Consider the following 17,789-nt stretch of genomic DNA (forward strand, 5'->3'; position numbering starts at 1 on the left):
CGATTGTTACTTTCGCAGCGCCTATACAGGTCCACATAATGGCTTTATCAGCTCTAGTCTGATGTCCCAGGGATGGATCTCCAAGCCCTAAAAGGATTCCCTCAATGGTGGTCGGTATGGGGTACCCAGTACAGTTTTGATTTGAGCAAGAATTTCTTTCCAAAAGGGACGTATGGTGGTGCAGTCCCACCAGATATGTTGGAAATCTCCTAAAAGCCCACAGCCCCTCCAACAGCGATCAGTCGTTGTCGGAAATATTCGTTTGATTTTGGAGGGAACTAAGTACCAGTCCATTAGGGTTTTTAAGTGTGCTTCTCTAAGTTCTAGAGAGTGATTGAACTTTGATACATCGGACCATAATGCTGTCCACTCTCTATCTTGAATATCGCGTTGAAATATCTCCTCCCTCATAGCCATGTAGCGAGTTTGGGCTATGTGTGTGTTGGAGAGCAACTAGTTATAGAGAAAAGAGAGCACTCCTTTCATGGAGCCCATAGTTCTAACATATTTCTCAAATCCTGTCTTCTCCCTTGTGGCTTGTTTGTGTACGTGAGGGGTGTGTGCCCAGTGTCGAAGTTGAAGGTAATGAAAGTGTTCCTCTAGTGGTAAGTGGAAATCCCTCCTACAACTATCAAAAGTGAGGATATAGTGGTTGTGGAACAGATGGTCAAGCATGAGGCAGTCTCCTTCCCTCCAGGCTTTGAAGGGCCTACCTGAAAAGCTGGAGGGAAGGCTGGGTTAAAGTGAATCAGGGTGTCCGGGGACGGGAATGTGGTCCATCCCTCGCCTGCTGGCACAAAGTGCCAAACTTTCAGAACAGTGTGGGTGGGGGTGCTAATCTATGCATTCGCGGGTCGGTCTTTCTTGGCTTTACAAATTAGATCCCATATTGTCCGCCCTGCCACTCCCCTATCCATATGGAGCCAATGCTTCCCTGATTCCTTTTTAAACCATTCAGTCACAATTCGCAGTTGGGTAGCTTAGTAGTACAGCCCAATGTCAGGCAACCCCACTCCTGCTTTAGTTCTAGGGTGTTGCAGAATTGTAAAGGATAAGCAGGCTCTCCCCCGTTGCCAGATGAATCGTGTAAATAACTATTTGATTTTAGGGAGAAAGGTGGGATCAAGAACGATAGGTAAGGCTTGAAATAGATATAATAATTTGGGCAGCAGCGTCACCTTAATTTCATGAATGAGGCCAAGTCAAGAAATGAATAGGGGCTTCCATCGTTGGAGGTATTTTTCAATTTGAGGGAGGACTGCCGGAAAATTGGCTTTATACAACCCCTCCACCCGTGGGGTTAGCTTGATTCCCAAATACTGGAGAGAGCAGCTAGTCCATTGCAAGGGGGACTGAGCCTGGAGGGTTTGTGCCTCCTCATCCGACAATGTGCTAAGCACATATGATTTGTCTTAATTAGCCTTTAATACGTCTACTACGTCGAATTTCCAATGCTGGAAGTGATGGGAACAGATCTGCAAGTGTGAGGAGTACATCGTCCACAAAAAGCAACATTTTGAGGTACTCTACCACAAAAGGAACCCCCTATATAGCCAGATTGTTTATAATGGACATTGGAAAGGGCTCAATGCTTAGTGCAAAGAGCAGGGGTGACAAAGGGCATCCCTGCCGTGTACCCCTCGTAAGAGAGAAGGGAGCCAACTTCACTTCGTTAACCTGTACCCGAGAGCGGGGCTGTGTGCAATTAGCCTAGATCATGTGTATGAATGTGTCAGCAAAACCGAAGATTTAAGAATGCGGAAGAGAAATGCCCAATCAACCCGATCAAAAGCCTTCTCGGCATCAAGCCCCACCAAGACCGTCGTTATCCCTCTTTTGGTGGCTTTTTCAATGAGATCCACTGTTCGCCTAATGTTATTGTGTGTTTGCCGGCCTTGTATGAAGCCCGATTGATCGGGACGGACTAAGTCAGGCATTAAATCCTGTATCCGGTTCGCAAGGATGGTGGAGTAGAGCTTTGCATCTAAATTGAGGAGCGCTATAGGGCGGTAAGAGGTGCACAGTTGTGCATTCTTCCCTGGTTCAGGGATAACCGTGATGACCGCATCGGCCATCGAACGAGTCACCTCTCCCAGCTCCGTTATCTGATTGAACAGGCGTGTGAGATGGGGAATAAGGTTGGGGCAAAGGTTTTGTAAAAGTGGGCTGTGAGGCTGTGTGGTCTCAGTGCTTTGTGTAGTTTAAGGGCTGCAATCGACTCTCCAACCTCTTCTATGGTTATCGGGCCGCGAGTGAGTGATCATTCATGGTTTGTGAAACACAAGGGAACCGCAGAGCCCGAAGGTAGTTATCCTGCAGAAGTGGGCCGTTGGGCTCCGCGGTGTACAATGATTCATAGAAGGAGTTAAAATGGTCAGCTTTATCCTCATCTCTGTGGATCAGCTCATCATTCCCATCACGGAGGTGGCCAATATATTACCTCTCGCGTTTTTCCTATAGTTGACGCGCAAGGTGCCGGCCTATTTTATTCCCCTGTGTGAAGGAGGTATGGCGGAGTTTTAAAAGGGTGCATTCTGCCCTATTGTTGTAGATGGCCTTTAGATGGCCTTTAACTTGCCGCGTAAAGCCGTAGGGGGACGCAAAGTGACCCTAGAGGGTTTGGTTTTATGTGCTAAATCTGCATGTTCTAGCTCGTTCTCCAGTCTCTCCAGTTCTTGAGCCGTTGTTTATTTAGGGTGGAGTTAAGTTCAATACATTTCCCGTGTAGGACAGCTTTAAAGGTGTCCCAATTATTGCTCGGAGAAGTGTCTTCAGGCCTATTGTTTTTTTTTAATTCTGTGATCGCTTCTCGTAGCTCAGTTTGGAGTACCCTGTCACGCGTCAAGGAAACTGGGAAGTATCATTTAGGATTCATAGCAGGAGAACAGCCCCATTGTAGGCAGATTGCTAATGGGCAGTGATCCGAGAGGGAGAGGGGAAAGATCTTGACCTCCTGTTGTGTACCCAGAAATCGTTAAGTCATAAAAATATAGTCTAATCAGGAACAGATGTGGTGCACTTGAGAGTAAAACGTATAGTCTCTGGTCAATGGGTGTTGGGTCTGCCATGCGTCTCGGAGACCTAAGTCAAGCATTCTTTGCTTTAAGTCTGCAGTAAAGGAGCCTGTGTCAGCCCTGTGTGGTTGAGAGCTATCTAGGTCCGGTTGTCACATGAGATTAAAGTCCCCAATCAGAATTATAGGGCCTTCCGCAGAGCGGTCTATTTTGTCTAGCAGTAGCTTCAGAAAGCTCGGTTGGCCCGTGTTAGGTGCATATGAAGCAATAAATGTCTATAATGTGCCAGAGGGTTCCCTTAACCAAGAGCATCCTATCTTCCTTCTCTGATTGGACATCTAGAGGTTAACATTTCATGGAGTAGTGGAAGAGGAGCACCACCCCTGGTGCTTGGTAAGTGCTGATGATCTATAAATAAGGGGATATTGTTTGTGTTTAAGCCTTAACTCGTCCGCCCTATGGAGGTGAGTTTCTTAAAGCGCCACTAAATCGAAATGGTGATCTGTGAGGTATTTCCATACTTTCTGCCTTTTTCTGCGGTGAGTTAAGGCCCCAGACATTCCAGGACGCTATCGTGATGACCATCTTGTCAATGGGAATTCACCCCTTCCTCCCATGCCCGCCCACCCGTGCCCCTTCACATGCATGTTGAGAACATGACAGCCCCACAAAAAGCCATAACAGACATGCAACTGATCCAGATGTCCTGCAGTCCGTAAGTGCGTAGTGCCACCACCAGAATCCCACCCCCTACCTCCCAACAAATGAAAAGAAACAGGAACCCTAACAGTAGTAACATCAGTGAGAGTCAGATAGGTGTTTTGCTCTGACTACCTTTTGGGCTTGTCGGTGGAGGTCGGGCCATAGATCCCCTCCACACTTCCCTCGAGAGTTCAACAAGAAAATGCGCCATCTTCACTTAAGCATGAAGAGTTGTGCCGGTGCTCCTTACCCTAGTGCTTACAGTTACTGATCATCAGTGCTCATTGTTCGGGGAAGCCGTGTTCTATCCTTGTGGTGCAAGAGTGCACTCCTGCCGTAGTCAGGTAGCGTTTAGGTTGGAAATCATTGGTCCTCCAGTCATATATGCTCTCCCCTCAAACTCGTGGACCATTGAGATCTTCTCGTGGTGCTATTTTTACCCTTCGTCAGTCCCAGCAGGGCCACTTCATCAGCTGGGGAAGGCCTAACAAACGAAGGCCCTCGTTAAGCTCAGTGACATGGCGCGGTTTATTGTCATGTTCAAAGCTGAGGCCAAACGGAAATTTCCATCTATATCGCTCATGCACCTCCCGGAGTTTCATTGTGAGGGGTCGAAGCTGGAGTCTTCGATGCAAAGATGCCGGCGCCAGATCTTGGTACAGGGTGCACTTGTGGCCTTGGAAGGAGACATCTCCCTTCTTCCTAGCTTCCTGCAGAACTAGTTCTTTGACCTTGAAGGAGTGGAATTTAACCACTATGTCCCGGGTCCGTCGTTTCTTGCCACTGGTCGCTGTTCCAACTCGGTGAGCATGCTCCAATTTAATCTTGAGCTGGCACGGGCTAACAATCTCGTTGAATAGGCCTTAGGGGAAAGCCTCGCGGTCCACCCCTCCACTCCCTCATCCAGGTCAGAAACCGTATGTTGTCTCGCCTGGCCCTGTTTTCGAGGTCTTTGGTTTTCAGCTGGGCCAGGTGGAGTTGATGGTGAAGGTCCTGTAGTTGTTCATGCGCCTCCATGGTATGTTTTTCCAGTCAATGGGTTTGCGTTTCCAGATCTACCACTCTTGTACCCACGGAGTCGACGTCTTGCTGGAGCGTAGTCATGCATGTGGATAAATCCGTCCAAAGCTGGTCGATGGAGACTTTCATGTCTTGGTTCAACTCAGCCTGTAGCTCAGCCTTAAAGTCGCGTAAGGAGGCCAGTAGGTTGTCTTTGGTGAGTGCCATGTCAGGTAAGAGGGCCCGAACGAGGAAAGCGTCATCAGCTGAGGGCCACTGCTGGATGTAAGTCCTTCCCCGGGAGGATGCTCATAGGAGTGGGTCGCCGCACTGGGGAGGTACAGTCTCCTTTCAGTTGGTGCAGGGAGCCCTCAGCTGTTCGAGCCCTCTGTCATTCAGCTAACGACTCGAGCATGGGGTGCAATCTTAAGGTCAGGTGTGAAAAAGGCATGGGGGCCGCAGAGCACCGATTGTCCCTTGTAGATGACAAGAATCACCGCTCTCTTGAGAGTGCGCGCAATGGATGTCCTATTTTATCTTCGTTTAAGGGTTACAGCTCCCAATAATTTGTGGCGTTGCACTGGTGCGTTCCCCCATCACTGCTCTCAGGACTCACCGAGCATCGGTTGTGGTTAATTGCAGCAGTTGCACTCTCGTCGCCTCCCAAGACGAGAGATACGGGTCATGTGAAGCCCCGGTAGACATGATCGTCGGGACAGGTACAGTCCTCCGCGTTGCAGCCCCCGCCACAGATCATCGCCGCTGGTATCCTCACTCGGCTGCCATTTTGTGAGGGTTCGCGGTGTGGGCCGGCAGTCTCCAATTCGGCGTGCCACCTCGCAGCGGCAGTGCTTTAGTGCCCCCGCGTCCCCGCCATCAGTGCAGGGAATGATCAGGCATGGTAGGAGCAAGTTTGCCGCATTCAAACGGGACGCTTAATACTCAAGTTGCCAGCGTGGAGCAGGAGCCGAGATGGATCACGTCCGTTCTGCCATTTTGCCTGGCCACGCCAATTTGCCTTTTTTTAAGGTACTTTTTGGGTTTGAATACACCACATACAGATCTTTAAGAGATATCAGAGGGCTTGTCCATTATGGCATCTGAAAACCAGGCTTAACCCTATTGTGAACAAGCAGTCAGTCAATCCTGTCTTGGAACTTTGGAGCATAGTCATATTTTTTTTGTTAATCTAGCTGCTGATTTAACAGCAGCATTTTCTAATTTTGCAATGTTAACATGGAATTAATATGTAAACTCTGCGTTACAGTACTGAAGTAGGGTATGACAACAGAGTCCATTAACACCTTAAAGATTACAAGGATAACACATTGCAAATGGCTATGGTTAGGATACTATTTCTGAGGTGATATAATGGATGGACCTAGCAATAATGCTGTGCCCATGGTTGATCCTAAATTCCTAACTATGGGGGTCATTATGATAGTGATCAACCTGCCGGTGGCAGGTTCACCGCCATCGTGCAGCCATTCTTCGCCTGCCAGATAAGGCTGGCGGGCACAGTGCTGGAGGACGGGAAACATATCCGTCACAGGTCCGACACAGGCAATCGTTACGATTGCCTGGCAGACCCACCCAGCATCCACAAAATGGTGGTAGTGCCCAGCGGGCACCGTCTGCCAGATTAGGATACTGCATCCCCACCAGCCTGTGTATGGCAGTTCAACCGCCATTTAAATGCTGGCGGGGATGTACTTTGGGGGTCCTTTGCAGGCCCCCCTTTTGCAGGAGCATGTCACTTGTGAACTTGGGGGGCACCAATGGTGCCCCCTACATTTCCCTGCACCATGTGGCAGGCAAAGTGTGGTGCTTGCCACGTAGTGCAGTGAAATGCAGAACACACATTTATATAATTGAAGCAGGAGTTGCAGCCAGCAGGGCCCGCAGCAATGGTAAACATGCACAATGAGACCGCCACAGTGACTGTCGCATTGTAATTACATGTGTGGGACCGCCGCCATATGGGCGGCTGGTCCTGATTCCCGGGATGATGACAGATGGACTTAGGTCCGTCCGCCATCATAATCACCCCCTATGTAGTGAGGTGTTCATTGCTGATATCCATCATATACACAGGATATTTCTTTTGTTTTATTTATCTTCCCTCTATAATAATGGCCTTAGTTTAATATTTATTTTGTAGAAACATGTATGAAAATTTGCATATGTGAGTGGCAGCCCCACAGCTAATTGTTGTAAATGTGAGAGGCAGCCCAACAGCTAATTTGCTGTCATCTTTATCTTGGTGAGATGTAAAGTCAAGCGTCATCTGGCCAGTCCCTCTCTATGAAATGAACTAGAGGGACATATACATATTGAACAATGATAGAGATTGTGATGAACCTTGCAGGACTCCACAATCCATGACTAAGTTAGGAAGGTGCAACAGCTAAGTACCTTTCCTGGAACACTGCACTTGCACATATCTCTGCTCCAATTGCAACACTTACGAGATCCAAGCCCCCTCACTCTTATATCTCCAAATGTTTTGGATGAACATATTGATTCATTAAGCCTTTCCTAAAAATAAATAGGTGATAGATATCAGTAACAACAACATAACGGTGTGTTACAGGAATATCCCATTAATTTCCTGTAAACATCAATCTTGATTTATTAATGAGTTTCTAACTAAAGCAACATGTAACTGCAGTTCAACTGGGGGTTAGACATGATCACCCATACAATACATCACAGCAAAACAGTTCTGTGATCCATGGGTCTGGAAAGGAGCACAGTCCTTTCAGCAAGCAGATAACATGTCATTGAATTGCTTGGACTGAGTAACATTCACTAGTGAATACAAAATAGCACAATACCACCTGTGTGTGCCAGTTCACTGGACTGATACAAAACACTAGATTCATATTTTCAAAACTATGATTAAAGGGGACTGTTGAGGAAGAAAGTAAAACAAAATATGCCACTTAGGTATTTCACTGATTGGATAAAACAAAGTAAATAAAACGAAACCCCCAGGAAATGGACAATCAGAAAATTACAGTCAGAAGAACATTACTAAGATCAACATATTTTAAATCCTGCAAACTGGCAAACATTACAAAATACATTGGTTACAACAAAAGCATGATGAAATAGGCACCGAGTATACAGAATTATGAATTTGCTCAACTAAAAATATACATTACCTTCTCCCTTTCCCGATCTTAAGAGACTGCTGTCTCTTCCAGATTGGGAAACTGCCTCATGAAAGTTCCCAGTTTCTTCTTGGCTTTCTTCCTCTATTCCACTTTCAGATGACTGACCACTCAGTGTTCCTTCCATCCAGTCTTTGCAATTTTCATCCACATCATCTTTCCTCTGCTCTACTTTTCTTTTATGTTTTGCTTCAGACACGTCTTCAGCATCCATATGATGCGTACCGTTGCTTGGTTTGGACGGAGTTATAGATCTTGTAAGAAATCCAACAAATTTTCTTCCTCTCTTGGATGCCTCATTCACCTAGAATGGAAGGGAAACACTATGTAACATTTGTTTTATTTTTTGCAGGAGTGAAAATAAACTGAACTGATATTAAGATTAGTAGACCCTCATAAAACCATATTTACAAGAGAGAGAGGAAGAAATGACTTTTGATATGTTGTGTATTATATAGCTGTTGTCAGGGCCCTTATAAGGCATAGGGCATATACATAGTTGCCAATGTGTAGTAATAGTTAGGACCTAGTTACCATAGGAAATTGATTGTTTGCCGAAAAAAACTATAATTTCCACCACTGCTCCTTCCTGGAAGAAAGGGGGTTGTTGTCCGCTGGCGGGGAGATCGAGGAGTGTTGGGGACGAGGGGGGTTGTCGGTGCATGGGGGAGAGGAGGAACAGGAAAAAAACAACTAAAGCTCACCAGTTATATATAGTTAACTCAAATTACTGTAACTTGTGCCCTCACTATGCACTACTTATGACTTCACACATTACAACACTCATGACATATTCTACAACATCACTGATGACAACTGAAATGACATTGTTAATGACATCATATGTATGTGTGTGTATGGGTGTATGAATATACATATATATATATATAAATATATTACCTACGGGCAGTCACCAGTAGGTAGTTATAGTTTGGACCTTGTTTCTATTCAAAAAGTGCTTTTTTCTTTTGCCATTATCTTTGGCGCCGATTGACGAATCTTTGCGAAATTTCCCAAACCAATGGGGCGGTCAGGTCAGCTCCTCTGTTGAAATTTTTGGGGTGATTCATCAAGCGGGGGCCGAGAAAAAGGGGGGGGGCCAAAATGAGGTTTCTGACATGTTAATTTCCACAGGAAACTTTAGACACGGCTACTGCCCGAACAGCTGAACGGAATTACACCACATTTGCCAAAAAGGTAGCTCTTGGTTCAGAAAGCACTCTTTTTGTTAAATAGTGGAAACCATTCAGTGGTTCCTGAGAAATGTAAATATTTCTCTGATATCCATATATCGACGCAAAAGATCTGCAAACCCTCCCGATTTCAAGCCTCGATCTGATTGGCAACCAAGATGCACTGCAGCTCTAAAAGCAGAAAAAGGGGCTTCGGACTTTCGCTCACCCGAGTCCAGAAAATGGTGAAACTTTGCAGAAAGATAACAACAATGTTATAAAATGCCAATAATCATTATATTAATTACTCGTACCAAGGATACGAATGACCATCATCATAACTATAACACTAATAACAATTATAAAAACAACAGTATATTAAATGTCCTTGTATGCGTCTGTGGTGCCTTCAGAAGCAGTGGTGGCGCAAGGACTGGGCTCATTAATTACTCAGGCTTCTAAGATAAATTTTGGAAACGCTGGGGCTCAGAAAGTACACTCTAGCGGGAGGAGGTGAAGCACTGGGATGTCTCAGGTAACAGTGGGCCAGGTGGGAACATGCATTTCAACTGCAGGGTAGAGGTGGTCGTATAAGGCATACCTAGTAGCAGGATTTGGGCCCGTCTAACTGAAATGGCTCAGCCTAACCTCTTGCTGTCGGTGGGGGGATTGAAGGTCCGGACCCGTTCCGAGCGGGTGCTGTGCTGCTATGTATTGCATATCTGTAGTGTTTCCAAACAACAATAAAAAATATTTCAAAAAAATAAAAGATTGTGATCATTATTATTTGCCTATAAAACACTGGGAGATCTCTGAAAATCACCTGGACATAGTCTACAAGAACCAGTTCATCCACGTACTGGAGCAAATTTTTGTGTGTCCACCAATCTGGGGAGAAATATTCTTGACATTGTGATGAGAGATGACAGATCTGAGGTGTATAAGTTGAATATGAGAGGGGCCAACACATATATCTATTTAAGGCCACATAAAGACTAAGGACCTAATTAAGGGCCTGAATACTTTGACAGTGGGACCCCCACCAACAGCCTGTTGGTGGCGTTCCCACCGCCATCGTAATAGTGATTCCCGCCCGCCACGTTAGGATGGCAGGCGGATGTTTGGCAGTCGGAGAGACCGACCGCCATGGATCTGACAGGCTCCAGGAGCCCTTCAGCCCATCGGACAGACGTGCAATCCCTACAATAGTGGAAATCCCTGCCAGGCACCGACAGAGGGATTACGATGTTCCTTCCCGCCAGCCAGGCAGAAGGAACATTGCCAGTAGCAGGCCCCCCTTCACCACTGGCCCTCCGACATGGCCCCCTACATATCCCTGCACCATGTGTCAGGCACTGCATGGTGTTTGCCACATAGTGCAGGGATATGCAAAATGTGTATTCTTTGTACTGTGGCGTGTGCTGCAGCCCGCACCACACGCTGCAATACAAAATATACACTTTGAGATCGCCTTGAAGGCAGTCGCACTGTAATTAGCATGTTGGGACCGCTGAAAGATACCCGGGTGGTCCCGTCCCCGACATGATGGCAGTTGGTCAAAAATCCGACCGCCATCATAAGGAGGCCCTTAGATCTTGGTGACAGATATTGTGTTTTGTGGTTCCTCTGGATAACCTTTCTGACATGGTGAGTGTACAGTTGATCCTTTCAATGTCTCTGGGATGATTCGGTGACAAAATGTCGAAACTGAAAATATTGTCCTACAAACATACTATGAAAGAAATATAGATGTAAAAAATGTTGTCATCCTATCTTTATAATGTAAATGACAAAAATATTGGATTAACAAAATATCAAAACTGAAAATATTGTTTTAAAATATATATATAAATATTAAAAACATTAAGGGCCTTGTTATGATGCGGCCCGGAAAGGCTCCTGCGGCATCTCTGTTTAATTTCTGACCGCCGCATTACAATGCTGGTGGTCGGAAATTAAAATGGCTGGTCATTATGGCTGGTTTCCGACAGGCTCGAGGAGCCCGTCTGCAAGTCGGAGGCTGGGCCGTAAACCCAAAGGGCGGCCTTTCCGCCCTAGGGATTTTAATACTCGCTGTCCGGCTTTCCATGTCGGGCTTTCTGACTTGGAAAGCCTGTCGGAAAGCGAGTATGGGGCCCATAACAGGGCCCCCTTGCCTCTGGGCCGTGGGGGCACATTTCCCCCTGTTCATCTCTGCACCATGTGGGAGGCACCCTGACGTGCCTGGCACACTGTGCTGGGATGAACACAGAATCCCATTCCTCTATGGGAGCTTGTGTTACAGCCGGTTTACGGCTGTAACACGAGCTCCCATAGGGAAACGGGAATATGTGACCAAACAGTTTTGGTGGCATTGTGATTAGGCGGTCGGGACCGCCGACCTGTAGTCGGTCGGCCGGTTACATCCACCCAATATCATAATAACCCCCTAAATACATTAAAAAGTAACAGTAAAATAATACAAATTAAATATATTTAATTATTTTTAAAATAAATATATCTAATATACTTATTTACAAAAATAAAACACATATATATTATCGTTTGATCAAGACACATTGCGGTGTCGAAACGCGTAGCGGTTAACAAGAACAAAAAACTCTTGGTGTAGCAAATCTGACCCCTGAGAGTGCGTCTAATTACTTTTGGAAATTTTAATATATATTTATTTACATATATCTAATCAAAAATAGTACTACACTAATATTTTTAATTTAATTTATATGAAATGTATTAATGTAACACACATATATATATATACACACACACACACATATATACCCAATATCATTTTTTTTACAAAACATACCATTTTAAATACAAATGAAAAAGTAAACATAACAAATTACGATTTAAAAAATATATATTACATATTGAAAACATTAATAATTACAATTATTATAATTTTTAATACACAAAAATAATACATATACTAGTCCCACTCCAATGTATACAATAGTAGGGAAAGTGTTGGATTGCGGGTGGGTAAAATTTACTATTCCCACTCCGGTCAGTGAAACGGTAGGAAAAGTGTTGGATTGCGAAGGGGTAAAATTTACTATTACCACTCCAGTCAGTAGAACAGTGGGGAAAGTTTTGGATAGCGGAGGGGTAAAATTTACTATTCCCACTCCGGTCAGTGAAACGGTAGGAAAAGTGTTGGATTGCGAAGGGGTAAAATTTACTATTACCACTCCAGTCAGTAGAACAGTGGGGAAAGTTTTGGATAGCGGAGGGGTAAAATTTACTATTACCACTTCAGTCAGTAGAACAGTAGGGAAAGTTTTGGATTGCGGAGGGGTAAAATTTACTATTTCCACTCCAGGCAGTGAAACTGTTGGATTGCGAAGGAGTAAAACTTACTATTACCACTCTAGTCAGTAGAACAGTAGGGAAAGTTTTGGATTGCGGAGGGGTAAAATTTACTATTATCACTCCAGTCAGTAGAACAGTTGGGAAAATTGTGGATTATGGAGGGGTAAAATGTACTATTCCCACTCCAATAAATGCAACTGTACGGAAAGTGTTGGAATACAAAGGGGTAAAACTACTATTCCAACTCCAGTCACTGCAACAGTAGGGAATGTCAGATTGTGGAGGGGAAAAATGTACTCCAGTCAGTGCAAAAGTAGAGAAAGTGCTAGATTGAGGAGGGGTAAAATTAACTATTCCCACTGCAGTCAGTTCAACAGTAGGGTAAGTGTTGGATTATGAAGGAGAAAGATTTACTATTCCCATTCCAGTCATTGCAACAGTAGGGCAAGTGTTGGATTGCGGAAGGGTAACATGTACTATTCCCATTCAAGTCTGCAATATTAGAAACAGAGTAATTCGCTACAAGAAAAGAAAATCATGTGCAAACTACACTAAATAACAACAAATATAAATATTTAAATATAAAATATATATATCATTTTTTAAATAAACAAATAGATATTTATTTCCATGCTTAATACATATAAATGAATACAAATATTATTAAAATAGCAAACTATATTCTAAAAATAATAACAACCATTCAATATAATGTTATTTACAATTAACAAGCACAACACAATTAACACATACAAAAATAAATATACAATTAAAAAAAATTTACTATTTTTTAATTTGTTATTACTTATATAACTTTCTACCCTATACCTCTAGAACGTAGACAAAACACATCCAAAATGTATTCTTACAATGATAATATTTATAGATTTTAAATATTTAGATATCTATAAACATGTTGCTTATAATTAACTAATTATAAAATGTATATATTTAATCACCTTCCCACCCGAAAAAATCCACACAAAATGAATAACCCACATTTAATATATGAATAAAAACAATCTTAAAAGCATTATATACATCATTTTGAATTCAACATTTAATATTAATAATTGACTAACAATACATTAATTGTATTTGATTAACGTCCTAGCTTTAACACCTACAAATCCAACAACTCACACCTGATATATACCTTAAACAATATCAATATTTACACATTTTACATAATTAATAATCATTAAAATAATTATTATAAATTGTAATAATTTCTTAATTATTGCAATTAAATTGATACACATCCTTTATCCGTACAAAAACAACACACACCAGCTTAAGATTTTACACAATGTACATTATTAACAATTAGGTTATTAATATTAATTAAACATTAATTATTCATTAATAAAAATTAATTTATTTCCCACCCTTTACCCTTACAAAAAACACAACCCGCACCTGAAACTTAACATTAAAAAAATACAAGTAACATAAATAAATATGAATTAAATAATTACACTTAATTATAAACTAATTAATAATTAATTATTATTCATTTACTTCCCACCCTATAACCTTACAAAACCCACAACCCACACCCAAAGCGTTAATTTAAAAATGTTTTAGTATACAATTAACATAAATAATTATCAATAATCACTATTAATTAAAAATGAATTATAATGATTTACTTCCCAACCTATATCCCTACAAAACCCACAAACCGCACCTGAAACTTAACTTTAAAAAAATATTATACAATTAACATAAATGATCAATTAAATAATCAATAATAAAAATAAAATATTAAATAATTATAATTATTTTAATGAATTTACTTCCAACCCTATACCATAACAAAATCCCACGACCAACACCTGAAACGTAACTGTTAAAAACATGAATTAATGAAACACCACCTAGTTATGTCATCCCATCTTTTTATATCGAAGATTGTTTTTGTTTTTCTGGCATTTTTGTTTCTATCCACCATTGAGGACTACAAGTTCTAGAATGGCAGGATCTGAGCCTTTTTTCAACTGCCTTCTTAGTCGCTTCATTGCAGTTTTAGGTCCCTTGTTTCCATTGTTCATGCACCCGTTCTGTGGCATATTTATTTAAGAACAGCAGTCAAGTAAGAATGTTAGAGCATGCTCCAAAATTTTTATAGTCTGGTAGTTAGTTTCACCATTGAATATTTAGTTTATATTTGACACCCCGTGTTGGCTCTTCCATTTCTCCTATGACAGATTAAAAGGGCATGTACATTTGAGCCTTTTCATGGCTAAGGTATTATCTGGTTTGGTTGTGGTTTTAAAATGTTTTGAGTGAGTTATTCCACATCTAAGTTCCATTATGAGTGGATAAAGGTCATCTTACTTCCTTTCAATTATTTGGAACACCATCTATTGCAATAATGTACTAGTAACAAAGGTGTAATCTGGATATATTCAATCATTGAAGTTAATTAAGTTTATGAATGGCAAGTGGAATAACGTTGCCCAGAAATTGGTATTCCTTTTTTTGCTGGATCAGATGTCTGTGCTCATTTCTGGTATATCCCATATAGATTTCAATGCCTGGGAGTGGTCTTTGCTTCTCTAATTCAAGCCGAGAGATGTACCTTTTTTTGTTTTAATAATCGCTTTCTTATATTTTTCAACTGTTCCTCCAAAAAAAGCAAGTGTCACTCGGTTCCTTCAACCACATTATTTCTACTTTCCTAAATTTGGCTTTAATCCACTGAGTTCAAACAAGTACTAGGCATTAGCATTATTGTTTCTCTTCTTCACAGTATTAGGAATGAAGGGAAATACTGTACCAGTTAACTGGGCAGTCAGGGCGGCTGTATTTACTTGGGTCAATCCTCTCTCTTATTTTTGAGGGGAGTTAATGCTTTATACTTTCTATTCATTCAAATCACAGATCTGTCCTTCTTTTTCTACGCCCAGTTAAAAATTATCAGTCAATCAGACTGAGCAGTCAAAGTACCTGATGTAGACATTAAAAGCTGCAATCCAAGCTGTTTTATGGGTTGGCCTCCATCAGTTGTAACAAAAAACCAGCACCTACCATGATTTCCAACCTTTCTCAGCTGTGTATTAGTCTGGTCCGTGAATCCAAGGTTATAGTCTCCTAGCAATATGACCTTGAATTTTGGTAGCTTAGTCGACATGTAATATCTTGCAGATCATTAATTTTTAATTTTTTCTGTAGCTTCACAGAGGAGACATTATGGCCCTGATTATGAGTCTGGCGGTTCACAACCCGCCAGAGTCGCAGGGAGCAGCGGTAGCGGTCTCTGCACCGCCATATTATGATATGGGCCGTGGGACAGACACTGCCCTGCCGCAGCCACCAGCGAACATCCATTCCCTGGCAGTGTTGCAGCAGTCAGGAGGCACTAATATGCTTGGTGGGACTGCAAAGGTCCTTGACAATATTTTGTTAGTCAAGATTTTGGCTACATTATTTTGTAGAACAATATTTTTGTCTATGATATTCTAACATGTAACCTTTTTGCAAATTAACACAATACTAAAACCTCTGCAATCACCTGAAGTCAATTGTTTTTCTAAACAAGAGCGTCTTCCACAGGACAAACATCGTACCTACATTATTACCTATTGATGTAATGAATCCTTTCCCAAGTCACCCCTTAAAAAAATTATGTTTTAGGCACTTTCTAGAAAACATTGCATGAAATATGTGTTACCTTAGAAGTGCAATGAACATGGTAAAAAAGCACTGCAAAAGACTGTGAACACCCGCGAGATATAGACTTTGTTGGTGGGTTTTTGTACAAGAATGATTACGATTTTAATATTGACCTGTCAAAATATTACGGCCAAAATATCACCCGCCAAGATATTCGGGTTGTTAAAGTATGTATGTATAGGTAGGTATATATTTCTTATTCTTAACTCCACATTTATGTTCTTTGCTGATATGTATCTTCAGGGTACATAAAGAGTCAAGTACAGTAAATCCATACTTATATATACATACTTACCTTCCCACTACTGTGGTGTCAATATTTTGAAAGATAGATATTTATATCCTCAATATTCCAGCCCTCAGCCGTGAAACACCTATTACATTACTTACAATTTAAACTGCAAAAAATCCAACCAACTGAGGAAGTTCCATGGTTGAGAGAGACAACTGCAATAAGGAAAATCAGCAGATCCTGATTCTGTGCATCAGGATCTGCCATTTGCAGTCACAGAAGGCATTAATTGCACAAGTAAATTAGATCTAGTTGCGCAAAATGTTCTGTGGGTCAGCCCTACAGTTTCTATATGATTGTAGTAAAAAACACTGAAGACTTACTGGGCTAAAAAGACCAAGAAATGTATAAATCTATTAGAAGAGTTACAAAACATTTTTAAAATGAAACAACAGAATTGGCCAAAGCCAGGTTTTCTGAAAAGCAAATACCTTATCCAACAGTCCTTTCACAAATTCATTAGTCAGCGTTTCACACGTGAAAGGCCATTCCTCAATTGAAAGTCGGGGATGCTTCTGTCTTTGGAATTGTGTATTCTTCTGACTAGAACAGAAAAAACATACTCGCTGTCAGGCAGGTTAATATTTTCGTGGACAAAGAGTAAAACAACTTAATAAATTAGGTCGTGGGCAAAACCTGCTCAGACAATCTGCATAAATGCAGCACAACCGAATAAGGTCACGTATGTTGCAATGGCTGTAAAAGATGAATGTGATAATCCAGTGAAATATATTTACAATATTCGTAACGTGAGTTATATACTAGACATATTCAAAAAGTGCTACATTGAGTCACAGCTTATTGATTATCGTTAGAGGATCACATCTGAGAGATAGAATAAATCACAAGTCATTTTGTGCAAACTGGTATTTTGTTTATAATGCATATCATTGTTTTTCATAGCACTGCGCACTCAACGTTGTGAAGCTTTCAGTTTTTATTAATCATTTTGCCTTGATTACAAGCGCATTACATCATTACTTGATGACATGAGCCCAGGATGGTGTACTTTGTTAGGAACTGCATTGCAAGACTGAGTCAACAACATGGCAAGCAAGTACTCGTTTATTTTTGCCGTAATGTAGGAGTGTTTCTTTACATTTTAGTCAGTCATTAGCGTCATTATAGTGATGCAGTGTGATAGCAATAAATGAAAAAGTCACATACCTTCTGCAACGCCATATCTGTTAGAGATTCTATCTAGCCTAAAATTTCTTACCTTAGAATATTCCCCAGGCATAAGGCTGCATAAGGAAACTTTTAATGAGCAGTACCATGTGAGCCGTTAGGTGGCGTTGGCAGCACCGGAAACGATGTGCACAGAGCCTACATAGGCGCCACCCTAGAGCGCGGATGTCAGATTATTTTTAGCAACTTTCCACACCAGAAGCACGGAGCCACGAGGAACACTGACCTCCAGTGTGCAAAGCTAAGACCCTTA

The 17,789-nt window shown here is 41.9% G+C and overlaps 1 protein-coding gene across 1 annotated transcript in view; it reads right to left on the minus strand.

Moving 5' to 3' along the window:
• The window catches only part of RFTN2 (raftlin family member 2), a 404,027-nt gene that overhangs the window by 269,230 nt on the left and 117,008 nt on the right, over nucleotides 1-17,789 (minus strand). Inside the window, exons 3-4 of the mRNA XM_086955427.1 lie at nucleotides 16,780-16,891; nucleotides 7,883-8,195 (exon numbers count right to left, since the gene is read on the minus strand). Coding sequence (XP_086811553.1) covers nucleotides 7,883-8,195; nucleotides 16,780-16,891 — 425 coding nt within the window. The remainder of the gene's footprint in view (nucleotides 1-7,882; nucleotides 8,196-16,779; nucleotides 16,892-17,789) is intronic.

The sequence above is a fragment of the Lissotriton vulgaris genome, chromosome 2_1 (assembly GCF_964263255.1).
Source record: "Lissotriton vulgaris chromosome 2_1, aLisVul1.2, whole genome shotgun sequence".
Lineage (NCBI taxonomy): Eukaryota > Metazoa > Chordata > Amphibia > Caudata > Salamandridae > Lissotriton > Lissotriton vulgaris.